General features: G+C 33.9%; 1 protein-coding gene and 1 non-coding gene across 3 annotated transcripts; one reads left to right on the forward strand and one right to left on the reverse strand.

The window, feature by feature from the left end:
- Positions 1-1,631: 1,631 nt before the first annotated feature.
- Positions 1,632-13,226, reverse strand: LOC107783423 (folylpolyglutamate synthase). Of its 2 annotated transcripts, none has more exons than XM_016604399.2 (17): positions 13,043-13,226; positions 12,841-12,876; positions 12,187-12,332; positions 12,028-12,093; positions 11,097-11,206; positions 10,720-10,780; positions 9,004-9,087; positions 8,813-8,869; positions 8,644-8,704; positions 7,626-7,672; positions 7,431-7,508; positions 5,423-5,587; positions 5,031-5,330; positions 4,326-4,404; positions 3,993-4,145; positions 2,657-2,817; positions 1,632-1,953 (listed from the first exon to the last, which is right to left on the reverse strand). In XM_016604399.2, exons 1-17 carry the CDS (start codon positions 13,209-13,211, stop codon positions 1,894-1,896), a joined length of 1,833 nt encoding a protein of 610 aa, XP_016459885.2. In that variant the 5' UTR covers positions 13,212-13,226; the 3' UTR covers positions 1,632-1,893. The 2 variants fall into 2 exon arrangements, with proteins under 2 accessions (XP_016459885.2, XP_016459878.2); XM_016604392.2 differs by having other exon boundaries at positions 2,657-2,823.
- A 346-nt stretch (positions 13,227-13,572) lies between these two features.
- TRNAV-CAC (transfer RNA valine (anticodon CAC)) lies at positions 13,573-13,646 on the forward strand. The gene has a single exon. It is a non-coding gene; the product is annotated as a tRNA-Val (tRNA).
- Positions 13,647-21,583: the final 7,937 nt, after the last annotated feature.

Raw genomic sequence — 21,583 nt, forward strand, 5'->3', positions numbered from 1 at the left:
TATATACATTTTGTACGTTATATAATTATACAAATTTTATACATATTTTCAATTACCGAATATAAATAGATTCTGGCGCGGGGCGGGCTAAAAGTGATATTGCCCTTTTAATTTTGTATATCCTTTTTATAAACTATTGTCCTCTTTCAGTATGACGTATTACTTTTCTTAAATCGACAAGCAAAATATAATGGCGTTTAGGACTAAAATTGACTCCAACTAATTATATGTACTTCTTTTTAACTGTTTTTTATTGGCCAGTGGAGTTTGAACATTCGTTTAGACGAAAGAACTGGGTGAACCTTTCTTTTAAAGAAAAAATAATAACAGGAAGCGACACACTAAAAAGGCATTTGTAATACACTGTGGAAAATATACGTAATATTTCATGAATAACACTAATGAGAAAGTCAAAGGAGTTCGACTAATGTGTATTTTGTATTTCATTTTCATAATAATAAAATGTATCGCGAACTGCATACTTTAATAAGTAAATACAAAATTCACTCCAAATTCGGGGATGGAAGTTACCTCTTTAGTTCTGTTTCAAGTAAAATGAGTTTGGTATGTCACTGTCTAGATGTTCATCTATGTGGGGCATCTAAGAATAGTTTCACCCATAAAAATAAAAAGAAATTAAAAAGGCTAGAAAATGCAGTTGCTGCACATACATCATATGAAAAAAGTCACATACTGCTGGAACTTAAAAGGTCTCTCATGCAAAGAACATATAAAAGGCCGTTCGGTACACTAAGCTCTTTGTTATACGACGGATCATAAGGAACTATTGCACGCATGACCGACTCTAATGTGTTGAGTAGTAAAGTTTGTGCCTTAGGCCCCAATTTGGGGGGCCCATTTTTTAAAAATAATAGGTTTATAAATATTTAAAAAATAATATTTAGTACTTTTAATACAAAAGTAGAGTTTTTAATATAAAAGGAAAGAAAGTTCTTTAGATACAAAAATAAAGTAATAATTTAACTTAAACATAGATAGATGAATAGTTTTTCCAACGTTTTAATTTTTCACTTCTTACTCCTTCATTAGATAACGCGTAAAAATTTTACTCTCTCTTTCTTAATTTGTCCAAGTCAATCTTTCTTTTCCCGATCTTTCATATTTCAGAAACCCCAACATATTTTCTGTCTTTCACTTTAATATTCTTACTCACCTTCTTTCACCAAGAAATTTAAGTTTCCAATAGTTATATACTTCTGTCGCTCTATAAAATCTTATCTAAAATTAACAATATCTCAAGAAAGAATAAATGAGTTGGCAATATTATCAATTGAAAATGAATTATTAGGGAAAATCGACTATAAAAGGGATTATTAACACTTTGTATCTCAAAAAGCTTTTGAGATATCGTATAACTTTCTTTTAAATAAAAACATATCGTTTAACTTTCTTTTAAAAATTTAGGCCTCATATTAAATTTTGGCTTTAAGCCCCACAGATACTTGAGATCGCCCTTGATTGTACGCAGCCTTCTGCAAGAGCCTGTTTCCACGGCTCGAACTCATGACCTCCTAATCAGTCACATAGGAGCAACTTTACCAATTACGCCAAGGCTACTTTTCACACAAAGAATGGGTACTTCGTAGAAATATGAAATTGTAATTGAACAATTTTCAAAAAATCATATTATATGCTTTGGTGAAGTTAGAAAAAATACACTTGAAAATGCAGTTAATACATGAAAAATCAATCTTACACTTCTAAGAACATGGGAGCTGGGGCTCAATTAGAGATGGTATAACTGTAAGGTTGAAGCTTCACGGCAGCAGTAAACGGCAAAAAGATCTATCGAGTCTTACCGTTCTCCATTGAAACATCAGAAGCAAGAACGAATCGAAAATGGAGGGACTATAATTAGACATAGCTAGCAGCTCATTTCTTGACTAATTTCAGAACGTCACCCACGAGATGTAAAGACCCTGTCACCAGGACCTAGATAAACAAGAGACACATTAACTAGTTTGCTATATACAGAGTCTGACAGTGCTTAAGGACATATATATATACATATATATCTTTTTTACAATAAGTATAAGATTTTCTTGCACGCATACTGGAAAGTGAAAACGATCTCTAGAAAGAAAATCTGAGCAATAAGTATTGCTTTTCTCAATAATATGATAGTAATAACAAGAAACTTTTACACAACAAGGACCTCAATAAGAGTATTTTTAACCTGAAATCCTATTTGTCTATTACTCGTAGTACTTGACTAGCCCAAAATGACCAAATTTAACTTGCATGATTATTATTTTTAGGAGAAGAAATAGACAAGATGATTGATTAAAAGTCAAATGAGGGAACATCACATGCTACATTTTCATTCACATAAAGAGACAAGGGGAAAAGTTGCCTTGGCGATAGTAAAAGTGAATCTAATGATAATAGTTGGTGTTAGACAAGTAAAAGAGTTATTCATAGAAGTGAACATTACTTTACACAAGACAAGAAGACAAGTTAAAATTCAATTTTGGATGGAGGTTGGAGGGAATGGTATTGGAATTCTACAACTCTCAGTTCAAGTATGTCACGGAGTTCTCTGTAATCAATAAAAATAATTTCCCATAATTGCTGTTGAGACAAAAAGTTGTCCTATTCATCGTATGCACAGTAAGCACGCATGATTCAGCATTACCTGGAAGCGACCTGACCGGTTTTTATGAACAGTGTCCCTGAGCCAATTTATTGCTACTGGGAGTGAAGCAAACACTTTGCTGTTCTCACAACTTCGAGCTCCTTTTTCCGCATCATCCGTTACTTCTTCGTATATTTGGTCTGTATTCTTCACATCATTGTCTGTAACTAAATAGGCTCAATTAAATGCACAACTTATATGATAGCAGTCAATTTTGCTTCTATTTCAAGGGAGGTGTTTGAGAGCTATTAACTCCAATCGTAACAACAATCTCCTCACACTTGTGGCAATATTTGGGGTTTTATACAGATAAACAAGATGATAACAGAAACATGTTGAACAACAGTTATAACTTATAACCTATATCTAATTGATGCCAGTACAATATACAATTCAGTGTACATAAGCATACAGAAAAGTTGATCACCCTAGTAGTTTCCACGAGGTCAATTTAAATAAAAATAAACGGAAAAAAAAGAACATAATGCAGATTGTTGCTCAATATGACCCCTAAACCACATTTCTCTAACTCATTCAATAATGACGACCGCATCATACTTGGTGAGATATAATGGGATTGTTAGTCACTAATGTTTCGAACAGTATGGTTGGACATATGACAGAAGATTACTTCCATAGCATGTATAAACAACATTAAAGAGTGAAGCATCCATACTTGATTAGAATAAGGTAAGTTTACTCATTAAACATACCTAGTGGTTGAGGTGCATTTTATAGGAAGTGATACAGTACTAGACATGGTCAAGGTATGCAAGAAAGGAAACAACCAAGATAATAGGAATTTTCCCTAGTAAATTTTAGAAGTAGGGAATCACCAACAAGATACTTCTGATGTAGCTTACTCTCGGTAACAAGAATGAAGGTAATTTCAAGAGACAAAAAAAATATGAAATGTATCCCAACTTATATTGTTTCCTAATGCACTAAACAACCTAGATGATCAGTTATGAGAATTCCATTTTAAACAACTTTGATATTTATTCTTTTTCCAACTTTATATGTCTATAGAAAGAGTATATTCAACCTTTTTTCTAAAATTAAAAAATAAAAAAACGGTTGGCACTAAAAATAAAAGTTACAATGAATCAGATAGATATTGCACATCATACTGAAACGAACAGTACCTTGAATTTAAAAATGCCTGCAAATTTTCTACTAATATAAAGGGATTCTATCAAAAATTATTATCAAGTCTCAGAGATATTAATCATGGGATGTCGAACAAAATTAGTTCCATGATATTTGTTAACTATGAGAAATTATTAGCTTCCAAAAACTACTAAAATGTTGACTAAAGTTTAATATGACTTCTAACCTTTTTCCGCATGAACAAGGTTTTCCCATATTCTTTGTAGAGTCAACTGCCACGAGAGATCAACTTGAGTATCAGTTGGCGTTGAGGAACTTGCACCCACCTTGTAATATACTGATACGTTAGGTACAAAGAGTGCTTTCTGGAAGTGGACTCCTGAAATATTAGACTCAATGTCAAACTCTTGAACTACATAAAAAGTTGCACATAAACTATTACGCTCATCGTGCCATAGTATCATTATTATTCAGCATCACATGACCACAAGATTTCAAGAATTTTATTTTTGCTATCTAAAGGACTCAAAGGTAAGATTGACTGTGTCCAAGTAATTACCATGACTAGCACACGCCCTCATCAGCCTTGGAAGAAGTAGTTCAGGATCCCTCACTGACATACAGTTGAAGAGTAAAAACTGCAGGTTTGTAATTCTGAGATTTAGAAGCAGAGAAAATAATAATAATAATCTGCATTTCAGAAAGAAAACGATGATTGAGTGTAGAACAATGTCCATATATGTACTTACTCTCTGGTTATTAATGTAAAGGTAGGAATCATAGCTTAACCACCCCCCACCCCACCCTGTTGACACTTTTAAGACATCAGATATCAATGTAATAAAACAACTGTTTATTTTGTCTGCACCGAGATCCAGAATATTAGATCAATACCTGGAAGGAAAATTGAACGTAGATTAGTTTTAAATTTTCCTAGAACAAAATTGATAAAATAGTGTTTGTTTTAATTAAAACAAGATTAATCAGTATCACATGTTTTTTAAAGATTGAGTGAGAATGAAAGGTGGATTTCGCCTCAGAACGTGCTTTTGAGACAAGTATATCCAAAGAATAGTCTTCCGGTCATCCTTGCTAGACATATTTCATTACATAGAAGTTATTGAACAAAGTTTGATACTCACAGCTTGTCCTTTTGAAGACGCTGTATTTTTGCCTCTTTATAAAATAATATTATTGCAGTTCAACGTAGTACCTACAGGCAGTCACTGGGAACAACTTTCAAATGAAATTGAGATAAGCTTACTTGGGTTGAACTTTTCTTGGATGCTTCATGATGGCCCATCCCTATTGAATCATGCGAGGTTCCCAATTCATTATGTCCATGATTACTGGCAGAGGAATTGTGCTGCTTGTAATCTCTTCTGATTGCCAGTGAAAACCATTTGGCACATACATCCATGCTTTCAGGACTATGGGCACCATCCAAGTAGAACACAAGGTCCCCTGAGCTTTCACTCTCTATGAGCTGGTCAGGCACAATTTGAGCACGGCCTTGTAAAGCAGCTGTTGCTAGCCCTTTAACAAATTGCTCAGGTAGATGTGTCTATTTCGAAGGGGTAAAAAGACCAAAAAATGAAGTTAAAAGGAGGGAAATGAGGAATACGGAGTATAAAACATGCATTAGATATCATTTACCATCTCTTTTAGGTAATTAATTTCAACGTGGCCAGTTCTCTGTAGCCAAGTTGAGCATAATGCAATGGCAAGACCAGCATTTATATATTGGTGCTCACCCTCTAGCCCAAGATGTAAACCACTCAGCACGTTGGCATCAAGTGGAGCAGCTACCTCAAGATGTACCTGCATCAACAATACATGTCACATCAACAAGAAACTTCTTAACAGAATTCTGTTCCTGTTAAGGATAGTTGATCAGAGATCAAAGATCAGAATTTCTTCCCTTAAATGACGGAAAATTTGATAAGAGATATTTGACATGAGAAATTCTCTCTTAAATGAACCCGACACTGACCTTTCATTTCAGTATATTTTTCCATGCTTAGAGCCTAAACTAAATCTGTCATTCTGTCCAACTTGAAAGACAGTTTTAATCATCCAGTTAACATATTTGGATGAAGTCCCACTTGAATGTCAGCAAGTAAACTAGTTACTGCTTTTTTGTGTTCCTCACCTTTGAGCTAAGATATTGTAATGTTGGTTGCTGATACTTGAACACTAGATATATATAGGTCTAATGTTGCCTAAGAGTCATAACAGTACTTTCTGCAACCAACTAAAAAAGGCAATACTTACAATCTGCCTGATATAAACACTAGACTTATATACCTACAGCTACCTAATTGGTTATAGCTTGCTTCCATTTTGCACTTTCTGAAATCATATTTAAGCTCAAGACACAAAATTTATACTGATCTAAATTGAAGCTCCTGCTTGAATCTACTTCCATTAAAGCCATGTTTGACAACTTGAAGATAGATTGTTTTTCTTTATAAAGAACTAAGCAAGAGATTCTGAATTACAAATATCACAATAATATTTGGAAAACTAAAATGCAGGAAATGAAAACTCCGCGATTTCAAAAAATATCTAAATAAAGCTTGCGCAGATAAGTAAAATACCAAAATAAACAAGAACTCAACATAAATAATAGTACTACCTATAAAAGGAAATCTTTCAATTTATAAAGACATAACAATCCGTAGAACCAAAAAAATTAAAACCAAGTTCACTAGTGTATCAAAATTTAGAAATCCTATTCTTCATCAAGAGTTTTAAAATATTCTTCAATTATACAAACTGAAAAAAATAATCATTAGTCAATTATACAAACTGAAACTGAAAAAACTGAAAAACAAATTACACAAACTCAAAAATAGTCATTAATCAATTATCAAACTGGAAATAGAAAATTTAATACTATTAGTAAAAGGAAGAAAGTAACTGAAAAACTAAAAAAAAGAAAAAAAAAAAAGAAAAAAAAAAGACAAGAAAAGAAAAAAAATGCAGCAAGTCAGCAACAACATCGAAAATGCGGAACAAGAAAGAAAAACAGCAGTAATGGCGACGCTGAAGAAGGAAAAAGGAGGCAGAGAAATAGTATAATTCAGAAGAGAAGAAGAAGTAGCCCAGCCGTGAAGAAATCCTAGCGAGAACAGCAACCGAGTAGCAAGAACAGAAACCCAGGTCTGAACAGCAACCCTTCTTTTTCTTCTTAAAAGTTCGCTTCTTTTTTAAAAAAATTATAAAGCGCTCACTTCGCTGCTTCACGCTTCAGCGACTGAAGCGCATGCTTCTTATCTCGCTTCGCCTCACCCTGATGAAGCGCTTCAACCTCACTTCGCTTAATCGCTTTAAGCAACGAAGCGAACGCTTTCTGCAACACTGCATGGAAGAGGGCCCAGGGGACTGGTGACCTTTTTTTGAAACAGATCATTTGTCACTTTTCCATCTTAGTGTTCTTCTCCTCTTTACATTCTTTTGTTTAAATGACTTATTTATAATTATGCTGTAGACTTCAACCGGAAGCTGATTAAAGTGCCAGCTGAAAGTCCCTCAAAATAAAAGGGTCCACCGTTCCAGTGATGAAATCTAAAGTGCAAAGGTCATAGTTGAGAAAAGGGTATAAGCATTAGGACCAAAAGGAAACTAACCCTTATATCACATAAGAGAAATTTCGACTTACATCCAACTGAGAAGCCTTCTCTTCAAGCACAAGCATTGCTTCATCGGGCTGGGGAACAGTAAAGGCCGGCACTCCTCGCTATGTCAAGCATAAACACAGATGAGGAAGAAAAGAAATGACTAGGACATGAAATGAAAAGCCTAAAACAGGATGACTTTGTTTAAGCAATTTTATAAGACATGATGTTCCTCCAACCTTGAAGATTCCTGCCTTCTCTCCAGCAATTTGTCCGAGAGTATTTCCTGATGATAGTAGTTCATGCATGATGATAGAAGCAATCAAAACAAGATCAAGATACTCCAACAAGTTAATATCATAAAATAGACACAATAGAGTTCTGGGTTAAATTTAAATGCAAATGAAGTATGATAGATCAATCATCTAAATAGTCAGACTTGTAGAAAAAGTTTAGTGTCATTTTGCAACAAATTTTTGAGGTAGATGCCATCTAAAGAATTTCGAGCACATTCTGTAAAAGAAACAAAAATTTCTGCAGGCGATTATCCTCACTTTATCCAATTAAAACTTAAACCGGAAGTAATGTACATACTATATCCACAAACAATCTTGAGAATCTCTACCTGCACAAGGTAGGGATAAGGCTGCGTACACACTATCCTCCTCAGACCCCTATTTGTGGGATTACACTGGGTTTTTTGTTGTTGTTGTATCCACCAACAATCTTGAGAATATTACGACTACATATAGCAGTTACCTTTCCGCAAATGATTGAGCAGTAGTTATGCAGTACTAGCAGAACTGCGCAATCTACATTCTATATGCAGTAAGTGAAATATGCTAGCACGGTCAAGTTGTAGCAGGATAAACAGACAAAGGCCACATACAAATTAAAGACAATGCTGTTCAAAATTTCTATATTAAGTCTTACGGGGTAGATTCCATTTTTCGTCCCTAATTATTTGACCCAATTTTAAATTTAGTCCCAACATTTGATTTCTTTCTCATCCTCAGCCTTTTAGACTCCACCTGAGCAAACGTATAAATATATGCAAAAAAAACATGAGGGCAGCTTGTGCTGGTAAAGTTTGATAAAATCAAATGTTACGAACCAAATCATATTTAATGTTAAGTTCGTGACTAAATTGTATCATCCTAAAAATTAGACGTTGTCAAAGTTGGACAATCTAAGACTAAACAGCTGCCTAGAATTACTGAAGAAGAAACAACCACCACGGAGAAGAATAACACTAACCAAGAATTTCCATGTGGTCATATCCAAGTGAAGATACGCCACAAACAACTGGATTCTCAACCTGAGAAGAATAACACACACCATCATAGTGGATATCCAAAATGACTGATTGATTGAAATATTGAATAGATCACTGTAGCAAACATTATCCAATATGTCGACTAAGTACCACATTTGTTGCGTCATATTTGCCTCCTAATCCAACTTCCAAGATAGCAACATCTACCTGCACCACAGTACAATGCACAAAAAATGACTAGTTTGTGATAAAAAATTAAAAATGAATTCAAAACTCCATTTCCAAATAATGAATGTTATATTCAGTTGCCAATTTTGTCATGGAAAGTCACTAGGACCCACCTGCTCTGCTGCAAATATTTTGAAGGCAAGTAGCGCGAGGAAGCGAAAGTAAGTGGGCATTGGAACCTCATCTGTGGTTCTTTCCTGCACAAGGAATACTGAAAATCACCGTTTATAAACAGTTTAGTTCAAATCATCCATTAGAAGCAGAAAATAGTCACTTTTCCTCTCATATTGTGGAGATCTGAGACCAGAGTTGCATGTTATGCAAGACTTGATAGAATAAAATCAGGCTAGTCCATGTTTTCCATGTTTTCTTTTAATGAAATGCTACTAATGATGGATGATAATACTTTCAATCATCAGCTTTGCACATCTACGGGAGCTTGACCGCGACCATAGAATATAAGCATCATAGCATTATCTATCTTGAAAATGGTCAACAAGAAAAGAAAAATCAAATTGTGGCTTACCCAGGACCAACATTTACAAATTACAACTAGATGAAGAAAATAGATGGACTCAGTGGAGCTGTAAAGAAATGTGAGCAATAGCACTGTTACAACAACAACAACAACAACATACCCAATAAAATCCCACTAGTGGGTCTGGGGAGGGTAGAGTGTATGCAGACCTTACCCCTACCCCGGAAGGGTAGAGAGGCTGTTTCCGGGAAACAATAGCACTGTTAGAGTTGTCAAATTCAAGTTCTGAGTCGTTCTTATCCCACATTAGAAAAAGAGTTATTACCTAGAACAGGCACTTTGTTCTTTCCATCTCCTCAAATGTAAACAAAGGAATAATGCCAACAAAGATAAATATTTTAAAGTACACCGAGATATCATCTCTCAACAGCAATGTCAAAAATGAATTTCAGATGAATTGTGCTGGAATCACCACATGGCTATCCTTTGTACCTAACGACCTTAAAAGTGGAAACAGAATGCATTCTAGCAAAATCGAGCAAGCTAGATTTGCTCGCACCTCTCCGGCTCTCCCCTATTATCTTCCAGATGAAAAACTACATATTACGGGGCCTTCAACTGATTTAATCAGAGTACATTATCTTGAATAAATTCCTTTTTCATAATCATGGTTTAGTCATCACGAGAAATTTTCTTTTTAACCAAATATCCACATATTTCTGAATTAGAGTGATAAACTTGAATCGACTATTCAATGATCACTCATTAAACAATCAAATGAGTATAAAATATGCACATTATGAGAACCATCTCACTCAAATATCCAATGAATTATGAATAATGTGTAAATGGCCCAAGAACATGATAGAGACTTGAAAAGTCATCTTAGATTTAATTTTTATAATGTGATTTAACTGACAACCCATTGAGTAGACTGAAGATGACAGTAATTTATATGTATGATCCTGTGCTGGCATTTCCAGTTTAGTGAGGATTAAGTACAAATGAAGGAAAAAGATCAGGCCGTACATCAGGAAGGAGCTTCACTAGAGTTGCCCAAGTGCCATTGGCAACTCAGCATAGAATAATCACCCCGATATAGGATTTTTCAACAGTACTAGTCAAAGAACCAGGTTTAGATTCAAACACTATTCGTTAAGCAAGAATTCTCTTGAATATGGGAAATTTATTCTTGAATCGTATTTACAAAAACTACTTCGGGATCTGAGGTTTCATCAAGAATATTAATTCCGCAAGAGAACTACCACATGTAACAATCTGTGCCTAATACTTAACAGAGAATGGAGTTATTGAATATGTTAACATTCCAAAGAAACATTAATTTACTTGCCTTGAATCTATCGAAGCACCACCAGAAATATCCCAAAAACTTCTCTTCACATATGTCCGTACTGAAAGAAACCAAGTTTAATGAAAGAGTTATCAACCGAGCTTTAGTATAAGCTTAAAAATATTGAAATTTGACATCAGGTTGAAAAAAGTAGATAATATTTCAAGAGTCTGTTAGCAGTTGATATTTTATATGACATCCAATCTCACAAACAGAGATTGATAAAACGAAAATCAAGTACTCCAATAGAACCATCACAATTTCACAGCAATTGGAACAATGTTAAGTACCTATATTAAAAAGATGGAAGAAATTTTCAATTTTAATTGATTTGGAATACATGATGATCCTAACATCTGTACTGAAAACTCACTCACCCATCCAATCGGAATCTTTCTCTAATATCAATGAGGTGAGGAGATGTAAAAAGCCCAGTACGAAAGCCACAGTTGCGCAATATAGACTCTGTGAAGGCACAAGTTGAACCCTTCATAACACCCATAACAAAAAAAAAAAAGAATCAGTAAAACAAACCATTAGTAAACAAGGTTGAACATAACATGCTTCTGGTGTGATGCTATAGCATATCAAAAGCAAATCTATTAGAAGAATGCTTCAAACACCGCAGAACAGTATCAAATATAGAAATTACCACAGAATAGACTGTATACCCATTCTGCATTCATGCCACGAGCATCCTTATATTTCCAAAAGTAATCAGTATATTTAACAATATTTTCATTGTTACAATCTTAGAGCAGTATCACTGAATCTGATCAATATCAAGAGTACTTTTAGCTAGAGATAGCATAGCACTTAAATTTGACTTGCAGCAACAACCAGTGTTAATCTGTCAACTGATCCAAAGGTAAGCGTAAGATAGTTGATACATATAGTTTACAATTTCAAAGGCATTTGATAACGTGGAGTACTTTAAGAAAATTGGAAATCCTTTCCAAAGAAAAAACTAATAAAAGAATAAAACGGGAAGAAACAAATAAAAGAAAGAAGAGAGAAAATAGGATTATAATTGTTAAATGAACTGACGACGCTCAAGCAAAACAACTAGAGAAGTGCTATGAAAATAAAAGACTGCAACATAAGTTGTTCGAACTTCGAAGGTGCAATATATTCTTTCAAAACTGTTGGAGATATGCAAACATTAATGAACGAGATATCAGCAAGGCCTAATAGGACACCATGACATGCTAGGCAACTCCCAATTATTCAAAATCCAAAATTCAATCAAGACTAGGTGACAAGATTCAAACTTGCCACTCTCTACAGAGAGCCAATATAACTCATTACCTTTCCTTTGGTACCTGCAACATGGATAACCTTCATCTGCTTTATTGGTTCTTCTAGCTCCAGCATCTGTAACCCATTTTAGTACAAATATAACTCAGCTGCATATCAACAATTCACCAGCATAAAACAAGTGGAGACGGAAAGAACAAGAGAAACAACCTTGATATAGTCAAAGAGCAATTCATATCTATCGCCTTTATTGCTCTTATCAGCTCGGCTGCGTTTTGTAATTAACGATGATAATGCCTCCATTGCCTCTTCATATGGAGACATAGTTGGTTTTGTTTCATCCTTACCTCCACCAGCTTCACCAATCACCAATACAATCAGAACAAATACATTGATAAACAAACACTAGTAATCATCAACAGAGATGTATCTACACTGTAACCTATGGATTTACGTGGACCCGAGTTCTTTTGCTCTGACCTTGTATATGTACTAAGAAATCCACTAGTTCTCTAAAAACAATTTCCAGTGATCTCCGTTATTATTGTATACTTATTAACTTGAGATCGTTGTAAGAACTCATAAACTTCAAATCCTGAATCCGCCTCAGATCCTCAACTAAAAAAAAGTAAATATATTGCATGTCTGAAGTATACAAATCAATAAATCTGCATATCCAATTAATTGTGGTCAATTATATTAATCCTCTGTATCAAATCTCAAAGATTCACTTTTTCCTCTGGTTGTCAACCTACCGCAACCCTCTTGTTTATTCGAACTTGGACCAATTACGCTTTGTGAAGCTCATATAGATAGTGATTTAGAAAACAATAAATCATTGGAAGTAAAATTAGGGGCATGTACCTTGAGACATTTTGATTCGGACACGAGAGCTGCAACCTGAACAAATAGCACAGCAAACCAATCAGTAGCCAAAAAGTGTATAAAATATGTACTATATGCATATAATATCCATATTTATACAAAAAAAATTGTCCGGTGAACGACTAAATTTATACATTTCTCGAAAAAAAAATCTTAAAAAGAAAGGGCAGCGGCGACGAACCGGAAATATGAGGTGGAGGTGCAGATGTAAAGCGTAGCGTTAGTGGGTGGAGCAGAGTACTCAGAAGTGGCGGTTGTTGGTATGATGATAAACTAAAACTGCGACTGGGATTAGAGGATTGAGCTAGTGGACAAAATGTATAATTAAAATTGGCTCTCCCAATTTCCATGCACTGTCTTGTTTTGTAACTATTATAATTATTATTATTATGTCCTAACATTTTTCAAGGTTAATGTAGGAAAAAAAAAATTAATTTATTCTTGAACTTTGAAAAAATTACTTATTTTGGATCATAAAAAAAAGTTAAAAAGTCACTTATTATGGACTGGAGAGAGTATTTTTTACTAATTTGATGAAGTGCAAAAAAGAAAACAAGATTCTTTCACCAAACACCAATGTCAATTGATAATTCTATTACTAGTAAGAGACATTTAAATTTTAATACTAACATTTCCCCAAAGTGTAGGTGAATAAATATTTATAAGTATTTGTGCTAATTTGTTGTTAATAATGATGTCCATCGGCAAGTCGTCTGGGTGGTGTAGTTGGTTATCACGCTAGTCTCACACACTAGAGGTCCCCGGTTCGAACCCGGGCTCAGACATTTCTTGGTTTTTTAACTGCCTACGCCTTATTCTAGTTTTTCTTAAGAACCATCTTTCATTTCAAATCAGCCCAAAACATATACTTTTGAACATGGCATTTTTATTTGAGCAAATTTCATTTGTAGCCGTCGGTGGAAACAATTATCATTCGCTAGCCATGAATTAAGCCATATAATTTATAACCCCAAATAAATTATAATGGTAGCTATTGCAAACTTCAGAAATAGCACGTGCCCATTTATGTAGCTTGAATTCATCTTCTTTCTACTACTACATCCCATTTATTTTGTCTTTTATTTGAGTTGTTCTTTTATTTCTTCTTCCAAGCTATAAGGAAAACATGTTCCAAATCTTTTCCTCTTATTTGAAAGTATATATCCTCGTAGAAAATATGTGACTTGGCCATGATCAATTTTTGTCCTAACCTCATCATGTTTGATTTTTGCATATGTACCACGCTAAAGCTAATAAGAAGCAAGTTTAAGAGCTGGAAATATTATGTGTTCTTCACTTTGAATGAGGGCTTTATATAAGCAAAGTACTTGTAATTAATTGATTTTTGTTGATGCTACCTATGAAGTTTATGTTTTTTTCGAGTTGATGGTCAAGGACTCAAAGCCTCATGTATTGTAGACCAGAATAACAAGGGGAAATACTTTATACTCTCTGCGCTTTATTTAAATTATTTTAACACGAAATTTAATAAAGAAAGAAGTATATTCAAAACTTGTTGTCTTAAATATGTCGTGAATTTATTTATTTTTTTGGATAATAGTGTTTGAAATAAATTTTATGCAGAAAAATAAAACAGCAATCACAAACAACTATAAAGAAAAAAAGAATTTTATTGATAAACATTGCAGGTTACAACTCTGTTTATCCCTTGATTCTTCCCTCCGATTTGTTATCCATAATTCGAGGGCCTTAGCGGCGTATTTCTCGAACGTAGGATGATATGCATCTTCTTGATGTATTTGATGATCAAGAAGCATATAGCAACACTCCATTTGGATCTTGAATGTTGCTAGAACTTTGAGAAAGACATATTTGACATGTCTTTGATCTCTAATGAATATTCCATGAATTTTTATGGAAGTTCGAAATCGTATATTTGATCTCTTTGTGTATTATGGGATTGCTGAGGTCATCTTTAAAGGACATGTGTAGCCTTATTTATATGCATGAATTAAGGTTTGGGTGGAGTAACCACCAAGTAACCCTAATAGACTCCTAATATTTCAAGAGTCGTCTTGAATTTAGGATTTATCTTGATCTATTAAAATTTCAGTATCTACAAATACCCCTACTTCAAGGTTTGTCGAGGTGTAGGCTTGCTGAAACTTGAAGACGAGACTTGAAGTATCCGACCATCACAACAGATAATCTTGAAACTTGAAGTTTTTAATTTGCAGGAGGAAGAGATGAAGGGAAGAACTGGTCCCACCGAGCGTGCCAATTTATTTGCAATAAATTTGTGCAGAAAAATAAAACTGCAATCACAAATATCTATAAAGAAAAAAAGAATTTTATTGATAAACATTACAGGTTACAACTCTGTTTATCCCTTGATTCTTCCCTCCGATTTGTTATCCATAATTCGAGGGCCTTAGCGGCGTATTTCTCGAACGTAGGATGATATGCATCTTCTTGATGTATTTGATGATCAAGAAGCATATAGCAACACTCCATTTGGATCTTGAATGTTGCTAGAACTTTGAGCAAGACATATTTGACATGTCTTTGATCTCTAATGAATATTTCATGAATTTTTATGGAATTTAAAGATCGTATATTTGATCTCTTTGTGTATTATAGGATTGCTGAGATCATCTTTGAAAGACATATGTAGCCTTATTTATAAATGCATGAATTAGGGTTTGGGTGGAGTAGCCACCAAGTAACCCTAATAGACTCCTAATATTTCAATATCTGTCTTGAATTTAGGATTTATCTTGATCTTTTAAAATTTCAGTATCTACAAATGCCCCTACTTCAAGGTTTGTCGAGGTGTAGGCTTGTTGAAACTTGAAGACGAAACTTAAAGTACCCGACCATCACAACAGATAATCTTGAAACTTGAAGTTTTTGATTTGCAGGAGGAAGAGATGAAGGGCAGAACTGGTCCCACCGAGCCTGCCAATTTGTTTGCAATAAATTTATGTAGAAAAATAAAACTGCAATCACAAACAACTATAAAGAAAAAATGAATTTTATTAATAAACATTGCAGGTTACAACTCTGTTTATCCCTTGATTCTTTCCTCCGATTTACTATCCATAATTCGAGGGCCTTAGCGGCGTATTTCTCGAACATAAGATGATATGCATCTTCTTGATGTATTTGATGATCAAGAAGCATATAGCAACACTCCATTTGCATCTTGAATGTTGCTAGAACTTTGAGAAAGATATATTTGACATGTCTTTGATCTCTAATGAATATTTCATGAATTTTTATAGCATTTCGAGATCGTATATTTGATCTCTTTGTGCATTATGGGATTGCCGAGATCATTATTGAAGGACATATGTAGCGTTATTTATATGCATGAATTAGAATTTTGGTGGAGTAGCCACCAAGTAACCCTAATAGACTCTTAATATTTCAAGAGTCGTCTTGAATTTAGGATTTATGTTGATCTATTAAAATTCCAGTATCTACAAATGCCCCCCACTTCAAGATTTGTCGAGGTGTAGGCTTGCTGAAACTTGAAGACGAGACTTGAAGTACCCGACCATCACAACAGATAATCTTGAAACTTGAAGTTTTCGATTTGCAGGAAGAAGAGATGAAGGACAGAACTGGTCCCACCGAGCCTGCCAATTTGTTTGCAATTAATTTATGCAGAAAAATAAAACTGCAATCACAAATAACTATAAAGAAAAATAGATTTTATTGATAAACATTGCAGGTTACAACTCTGTTTATCCCTTGATTCTTCCCTCCGATTTGTTATCCATAATTCGAGGGCCTTAGCGGCGTATTTCTCGAACGTAGGATGATATGCATCTTCTTGATGTATATTATGATCAAGAAGCATATAGCAACACTCCATTTGGATCTTGAATGTTGCTCGAACTTTGAGCAAGACATATTTGACATGTCTTTGATCTCTAATGAATATTTCATGAATTTTTATGGAATTTAGAGATCATATATTTGATATCTTTGTGCATTATAGGATTGCTGAGATCATCTTTGAAGGACATATGTAGCCTTATTTATATGCATGAATTAGGGTTTGGGTGGAGTAGCCACCAAGTAACCCTAATAGACTCCTAATATTTCAAGATTCGTCTTGAATTTAGTATTTATCTTGATCTGTTAAAATTTCAGTATCTACAAATGCCCCATACTTCAAGGATTGTCGAGGTGTAGGCTTGATAAAACTTAAAGACGATACTTGAAGTACCCGACCATCACAACAGATAATCTTGAAACTTGAAGTTTTCAATTTGCAATAGGAAGAGATGAAGGGAAGAACTGGTCCCACCGAGCGTGCCAATTTATTTGCAATAAATTTGTGCAGAAAAATAAAACTGCAATCACAAACAACTATAAAGAAAAAAATTTTTATTGATAAACATTGTAGGTTACAACTCTGTTATCCCTTGATTCTTCCCTTCGATTTGTTATCCATAATTCGAGGGCCTTAGCAGCATATTTCTCGAATGTAGGATGATATGCATGTTCTTGATGTATTTGTTGATCAAGAAGCATATAGCAACACTCCATTTAGATCTTGAATATTGCTAGAACTTTGTGCAAAATATATTTGACATGTCTTTGATCTCTAATGAATATTCCATGAATTTTTATGGAATTTCGAGATCGTATATTTGATCTCTTTGTGCATTATGGGATTGCTGAGGTCATTTTTAAAGGACATATGTAGCCTTATTTATATGCCTGAATTAGGGTTTGGGTGGAGTAGCCACCAAGTAATCCTAATAGACTCCTAATTTTTCAAGAGTCGTCTTGAATTTAGGATTTATCTTAATATGTTAAAATTTCAGTATCTACAAATGCCCCCTACTTCTACGTTTGTCGAGGTGTAGGTTTGTTGAAACTTGAAGACGAAACTTGAAGTACCCGACCATCACAACAGATAATCTTGAAACTTGAAGTTTTTGATTTGCAGGAGAAAAAGATGAAAGGGAGAACTGATCCCATCGAGCGTGCCAATTTGTTTGCAATAAATTTGTGCAGAAAAATAAAACTACAATCACAAACAACTATAAAAAAAATAAGGATTTTATTGATAAGCATTGCAGGTTACAACTCTGTTTATCCCTTGATTCTTCCCTCCGATTTGTTATCTATAATTCGAGGGCCTCATCGGTGTATTTGTCGAACGTAGGATGATATGCATCTTCTTAATGTATTTGATGATTAAGAAGCATATAACAACACTCCATTTGGATCTTGAATGTTGCTAGAACTTTGAGCAAGACATATTTGACATGTCTTTGATCTCTAATGAATATTCCATGAATTTTTATGGAATTTCGAGATCGTATATGTGATATCTTTGTGCACTATGGGATTGTTGAGGTCATCTTTGAAGGACATATATAGCCTTATTTATATGCATGAATTAGGGTTTGGGTGGAGTAGCCACCAAGTAACCCTAATAGACTCCTAATATTTTAAGATTCGTCTTGAATTTAAGATTTATCTTGATCTGTTAAAATTTCAGTATGTACAAATGCCCAATACTTCAAGGTTTGTCGAGGTGTAGGCTTGCTGAAACTTGAAGACGATACTTGAAGTACCCGACCATCACAACAGATAATCTTGAAACTTGAAATTTTCGATTTGCTGGAGAAAGAGATGAAGGGCAGAACTGGTCCCACCGAGCCTGCCAATTTGTTTGCAATAAATTTATGCAGAAAAATAAAACTACAATCACAAACAACTATAAAGAAAAAATGAATTTTATTGATAAACATTGCAGGTTACAACTCTGTTTATCCCTTGATTCTTTCCTCCGATTTATTATCCATAATTCGAGGGCCTTAGCGGCGTATTTCTCGAATATAAGATGATATGCATCTTCTTGATGTATTTGATGATCAAGAAGCATATAGCAACACTCCATTTGGATCTTGAATGTTGCTTGAACTTTGAGAAAGACATATTTGACATGTCTTTGATCTCTAATGAATATTCCATGAATTTTTATGGAAGTTCGAGATCATATATTTAATCTCTTTGTGCATTATGGGATTGTTAAGGTCATCTTTAAAGAACATATGTAGCCTTATTTATATGCATGAATTAGGGTTTGGGTGGAATAGCCACCAAGTAACCCTAATAGACTCCTAATATTTCAAGAGTCGTCTTGAATTTAGGATTTATCTTGATCTATTAAAATTTCAGTATCTACAAATGCCCCTACTTCAAGGTTTGTCGAGGTATAGGCTTGCTGAAACTTGAAGACGATACTTGAAGTACCCGACCATCACAACAGATAATCTTGAAACTTGAAGTTTTTGATTTGCTGGAGGAAGAGATGAAGGGCATAACTGGTCCCACTGAGCCTGCCAATTTGTTTGCAATAAATTTATGCAGAAAAATAAAACTGCAATCACAAACAACTATAAAGAAAAAATGGATTTTATTGATAAACATTGCAGGTTACAACTCTGTTTATCCCTTGATTCTTCCCTACGATTTGTTATCCATAATTCGAGGGCCTTAGCGGCGTATTTCTCGAACGTAGGATGATATGCATCTTCTTGATGTATTTGATGATCAAGAAGCATATAGGAACACTCCATTTGGATCTTGAATGTTGCTAGAACTTTGAGCAAGACATATTTGACATGTCTTTGATCTTTAATGAATATTCCATGATTTTTTATGGAATTTCGAGATCGTATATTTGATCTCTTTGTGCATTATGAGATTGATGAGATCATATTTGAAGGACATATGTAGCCTTATTTATATGCATGAATTTGGGTTTGGGTAGAGTAGCCACCAAGTAACCCTAATAGACTCCTAATATTTCAAGAGTCGTCTTGAATTTAGGATTTATCTTGATCTGTTAAAATTTCAGTATCTACAAATGCCCCTACTTCAAAGTTTGTCGAGGTGTAGGCTTGCTGAAACTTGAAGACGAGACTTGAAGTACCCGACCATCACAACAGATAATCTTGAAACTTGAAGTTTTCAATTTGCAGGAGGAAGAGATGAAGGGAAGAACTGGTCCCACCGAGCGTGCCAATTTGTTTGCAATAAATTTGTGCAGAAAAATAAAACTGCAATCACAAACATCTATAAAGAAAAAAAGAATTTTATTGATAAACATTGCAGGTTACAACTCTGTTTATCCCTTGATTCTTCCCTCCGATTTGTTATCCATAATTCGAGGGCCTTAGTGGCGTATTTCTCGAACGTAGGATGATATGCATCTTCTTAATGTATTTGATGATCAAGAAGCATATAACAACACTCCATTTGGATCTTGAATGTTGCTTGAACTTTGAGTAAGACATATTTGACATGTCTTTGATCTCTAATGAATATTCCATGATTTTTTATGGAATTTCGAGATCGTATCTTTGATCTCTTTGTGCATTATGGGATTGCTGAGATCATCTTTGAAGGACATATGTAGCCTTATTTATATGCATGAATTAGGGTTTGGTTGGTGTAGCCACCAAGTAACCCTAATAGACTCCTAATATTTCAAGAGACGTCTTGAATTTATTATTTATCTTGATTTGTTAAAATTTCAGTATCTACAAATAGCATTCGGGATACATTAAGGATACATTTTAAAATGCACGATACACTTCATATATACAAAATTATATAACGTAGAACAGTCTTTACACTTTGGATACACAAAAGCGCTCGGGATACATTATGGATACATTGCAAGATGCACGATATACTCTATATACAATTTTTATGCAATGTATATAGTAAATAGACTGGCATTATACAAAATATATACTAAAATAGACTGGCACTATACAATTTATATACAATAGACTCTCACTATACAAAATATATACAAAATAGAATGTCACTATACAAAAAATGAGTGTGCGCTTATTATGGAGTTAAAAAAGAAAAACCTGGATATCACTGAATATCCATTATGCATAACGTTGAAATATATACAAAATAAACTGTCACTATACAAAGAATATACTAAATAGACTGTCACTACATAAAATATATATAAAATAGACTGTCACTGTACATAAAATATACAAAATAGACTGTCACTATATAAAATATATACAAAATAGACTGTTACTATACAAAATATTTACAAAATAGACTGTCACTATGTAAAATATATACAAAATAGACTGTCACTGTACAATTTATATACAATAGACTATCACTATACAAAAAATATACTAAATAGACTGTCACTATACAAAATAATATACAAATAGACATTTCGGGCTATTAGATGTAATATGTCTGGTCCGTATGAACATTTCGTGTCAATGAAGAAAAACATGAGCTATTAAAATTTTGAAGGGTTATAGAGGGTCATTTTCTCTTTTTATTTCTCGTAGATACTCTAATTACTAATGTGACTATCTTATTTAAGTAGAACGTGTACATCTTCTTTTTTTTCATGAAATTTCTTTTTACTCGCTCGTCTTTTAATTTGCTCATTTTTAACTTTAAATGCGAAAAAATAAAATTAAACTTAGTGATCTTCCAAATTCAACAACAAATAAAGCAAAACTATATGAAAAATGAGCATATTATCAACCCCTCAAAAATTAGAACGACTAAAACATGAACAATTTTTTTGTCATGAAACAACAAAATAATAATTTTTCTATTCTATTATCACACAGTAAGATAAACATAAGGTAAACGATAGCAGCATAATTAAAACAATAAAGCCAAAAAAAAGAATTATACGTTGAGCCAATCTTAGGTCAGTGGCATCGGG

Source organism: Nicotiana tabacum, chromosome 13, assembly GCF_000715075.1.
Source record: "Nicotiana tabacum cultivar K326 chromosome 13, ASM71507v2, whole genome shotgun sequence".
Taxonomy (NCBI): domain Eukaryota; kingdom Viridiplantae; phylum Streptophyta; class Magnoliopsida; order Solanales; family Solanaceae; genus Nicotiana; species Nicotiana tabacum.

Excerpts from the sequence above, each read along its gene's own strand:
- LOC107783423 (XM_016604392.2), bottom strand. The coding sequence starts at position 13,211 with ATGGAAATTGGGAGAGCCAATTTTAATTATACATTTTGTCCACTAGCT. Across the intron at positions 7,673-8,643 it reads TGACCACATGGAAATTCTTG|GAAATACTCTCGGACAAATT; the intron begins GTTAGTGTTATT and ends TACTATCATCAG. Across the intron at positions 5,331-5,422 it reads TTAATTACCTAAAAGAGATG|ACACATCTACCTGAGCAATT; the intron begins GTAAATGATATC and ends CCTTCGAAATAG.